General features: G+C 28.4%; 1 protein-coding gene across 3 annotated transcripts in view; it reads right to left on the bottom strand.

The window, feature by feature from the left end:
* Window positions 1-3,069: 3,069 nt before the first annotated feature.
* Window positions 3,070-3,840, bottom strand: part of LOC144960337 (uncharacterized) — a 29,813-nt gene continuing 29,042 nt past the window's right edge. For all 3 annotated transcript variants that reach the window (XR_013642843.1, XR_013642842.1, XM_078893412.1), the window contains exon 2: window positions 3,070-3,840. This exon is cut by the window's right edge and continues 232 nt beyond it. Coding sequence is in view for 1 of the 3 variants with exons in the window: in XM_078893412.1 (XP_078749538.1) it covers window positions 3,828-3,840 (13 nt within the window). In the remaining 2 variants the exon portion in view is untranslated.

The following is a 3,840-nucleotide window of genomic DNA, read 5'->3' as shown; positions in this document are numbered from 1 at the left end:
ACGAAACAATAGAAATGTTGAGTGATGACTATGTAAAAAATATCACTATACCTAAAATAATAAGATGAAGAGGAAGAATTCTGTGACACATTTTATTACGTTAGATGTAATTAGGAAAAGGACCAGATGGATTTCCAGTAGAATTTTAGAGTTTAGAAAGATTTTGGGATGAGACCAAAACGGCGATGCTCAACTGTTTTGAGTTTAGTCTAAAAGAAATATGATTAATTACAGTCAAAAAAAAGGGGTGCGGGGGGGGGGGGGGGAGGGGGAAGGAGGGGGGTAACAGCATTAATACCGAAAAATCAATTTATCGATAGGAAGACTTCGGGAATAGAAGACCTATAGCTTTAACAAATGCTGATTATAAAATACTGACAAAAACCTTGGCGAATAGATTTAAAACAGTTATAAGTAATATAATTAGTAATGAACGAATATGATTTTATTCGTGAAAGACACATTGCAGAAATTTTGAGGGAAATTGATGATTTAATAGAATATGAAAAAGAAGTAAACTAACCTCATTAATGTTATCAATTGATTATAGAAAGGCTTTCGATACTTGTTCCAATTGTAGATGATTTAAAAATATTAGGAGTAATATTCAGTTTTAAAACGGCAGCTACGGAAAATAAAAATAATTGGATTCATCAAATTGATAGCATACAAAAATGCTAAAGTTACGGAATAAATGGGAACTTTCTCTCATAGGAAAAATAAACATAATCAAATCCTTTGGTATTTCTAAGTTAATCTACATCATGCAGAATGTTTCAATCCCGTTGACTGCATTAGAGGAAAAATATAGATTTTTCTTTAAATTTCTGTGGTAAAAGAAAACTTCAAATAGGAGAGCTTATGAGAAAGTCAAAAGAAAGACTATGTGTAACGATATAAGGAATGGAGGCCTGAGCACGATTGACATAATTTCTCTACAAAAATCTTTCCTAATTAACTGGGAACAAAAGCTATATTCAGACGAAAGATGAAATTGGAAAGTAGTATCTAATTATATTTTTAGACGTACTACTGGGGGGGGGGGGGGGGGAGGGGAGGGGGGGCATTGGAAGCAAATGTAAATAGCTCGCAATCCAAAGGGTTACAATTTGTGAAAAACATATTTTGGAAAAATGTTCGGATAGAATATCTTAACTTTCCTCATGAAGATCAAAGTATGGAAATTCACCCAAATGAACCAATTTTTAACATTAATAAAATTAAATTCAAAGGTAAAGTACTGTTTCTACGAAAAATTGCAAAATATGTGTTTTACGTTAAGCAAATATAAATAAATTCAAGACATATCATGTTAATAGGGGAATTCAAAGATATACACGGGAATTGTAATGAATAGAACTTGATTATAGTGCAATAGAAAAATTAATTAAAAAATTGAGCTTTTATATAGAGCAATATCCACTAAACGTGCCCAAAGCGCTTTACAAGGGGTCCCTGATCAACAGCAACATTTAACATGTAGGACGGGATATGACGCCTGTTAGGCGATATTACAATTTTTCGGTCAAAAACAACGCTGTTAACGGCCAGGTAGTCATTTTACACCTGAGTATAGTGAGAGAATGTGAGTAAAGAGTCTTTTCCAAGGACTCAACTATGCGCCGAGCTAGGCTCGAATCCAGGACCTTCCGAAAGTGAGTGTCATACCACTAGACCACATAGCGGCACAAAAGTGCTTTATCACGAATAAAAGTTTCGAAATCAAAAGATTTGATAAAATTTTAAAAAATTAATATTTTATTCAAAATATTTCCAGAAAGAGTTATACCAAAAGGTGGGAGGAGAAGGATCAATAGAACATGTTAAGGGTTTTTGGATAAAAAAGTGCATAGAGATACACAATATAGTAGTAGTAGTAGTAGTAGTAGTAGTAGTAGTAGTAGTAGTAGTAGTAGTAGTAGTAGTAGTAGTAATGGTAGTAGTAGTAGTAGTAGTAGTAGTAGTAGTAGTAGTAGTAGTAGTAATAGTAGTAGTAGTAGTAGTAGCAGTAGTAGTAGTAGTAGTAGTAGTTGTTGTAGTAGTAGTAGTAGTAGTAGTAGTAGTAGTAGTAGTAGTAGTAGTAGTAGTAGTAGTAGTAGTAGTAGTAGTAGTAGTAGTAGTAGTAGTAATAGTACTAGTAGTAATAATGGTAGTAGTAGCAATAGTAGTAGTAGAAGTAGTAATGGTAGTAATCAAATCATTCGATTTTACCTTATGTTTGTACAAAAGTATCTAGATTAAGGGTTTTACAATGGAAAATTATGCATAACATTTACCTTACCAATATATTGCTTTATAAAATAACAATTGCAAATTCAAATAAATGTCAAAATTGTGATGAAATAGACTAAATTGAGAATTTCTTTTCTAATTGTAAATTGGTAAAATCTCTATGGCGAGAGATAGAAAGCATACTTAATAATAAGATAATAGGGAAACCAATACATATTGATTTGCAAAAAGTACTATTGGGATTGATTGATTATCCGGAATCAATAAGTATTATAATTATATAATTATTATTATTATTATTATTATTATTATTATTATTATTAATTATTATTATTATTATTATTATTATTTATTATTATTATTATTATTATTATTATTATTATTTATATTATTATTATTATTATTATTATTATTATTAATTATTATTTATTATTATTATTATTATTATTATTATTATTATTATATTATTATTATTATTATTATTATTATTATTATTATATTATTATTATTATTATTATTATTATTATTATTATTATTATTATTATTATTATTACTATTATATATATTATTATTATTATTATTATTATTATTATTATATTATTATTATTATTATTATTATTATTATTATTATTATTATTATTATTATACTCAACTAACCATTTAACTATTTTCCTCCCTGCCAGGGATTCCGTCAAGGGAAGGACAAATCAAATATTTTCATTTCAAGGCAAAAACAGGAAGCAAGCTAAAAAATAAATAAAAGGGAAGAGAAGACACATCAAGTGACCTCCTGTCCACCAATGAAAGGAAACATTTTTTGAAATTCTTTTCTATTAATGTTGTGAGTGAAGTTTTATGTCCGATTTGGGTCTAATTCTCAGGAAAATCCTTGATTATAATGATTGTGGTGAAAAACGATATTTTATTGTCTTAGAAATAATATAATTGAAGTCCAAATTCTTTAAGTAGAATATAAAGGCCTGAAAAACACAGTCGAAAATGGTAAAGGTTGTAAGAAAAGTGTGAAAAACCGAAAGATATTTTGTTATTTTCTCAATATGTCAATATTCTAAGGGTCGGGATACTGTGTCAAACTTTCTCAGAATCAATTCAATTAAATTATTTCAAAATTTCCTCAGTTATTACAAAGATAATGTACTATGTAGTCAAAGAGAGATTTGTTTGATAAGATATCTGAATTTTGAATTATAATCCAAATTTTGAATTTTAATGTCAATTTTGTCATAACATCTTTATTCGTAACTTTGTAATCCTCTAATAAACATTCCATAATCTAAAGCCATAAAATCTCTCTACTACTAGACACACTACTATAGTACAAAGTTGATAAGAGGGAAGAATATGGAAGTCATTCCTCCTTTAATTATTGTGGAATGTTTGCCACAACATTGTTATATTATTTTATGTAAGATCCCCAATTTAGGTCACAAAATGGGTATTAAAGCAGATATTAAAAAAATTTCACCAAAAATGTTGTTTTGCAACCTAATATGACGATACAGAATTATTAAAGCGGCCTAATGTAGGTAATTAAATATTTTTTAGAAAAGACCCAAAACGCCCCATAATCGTCATTACTTTTTAGTT

Source organism: Berghia stephanieae, chromosome 15, assembly GCF_034508935.2.
Source record: "Berghia stephanieae isolate SIO BIC M18660-M18661 chromosome 15, UCSD_Bste_1.3, whole genome shotgun sequence".
NCBI lineage: Eukaryota > Metazoa > Mollusca > Gastropoda > Nudibranchia > Aeolidiidae > Berghia > Berghia stephanieae.
This window is presented reverse-complemented; position numbering and strand designations above follow the sequence as displayed.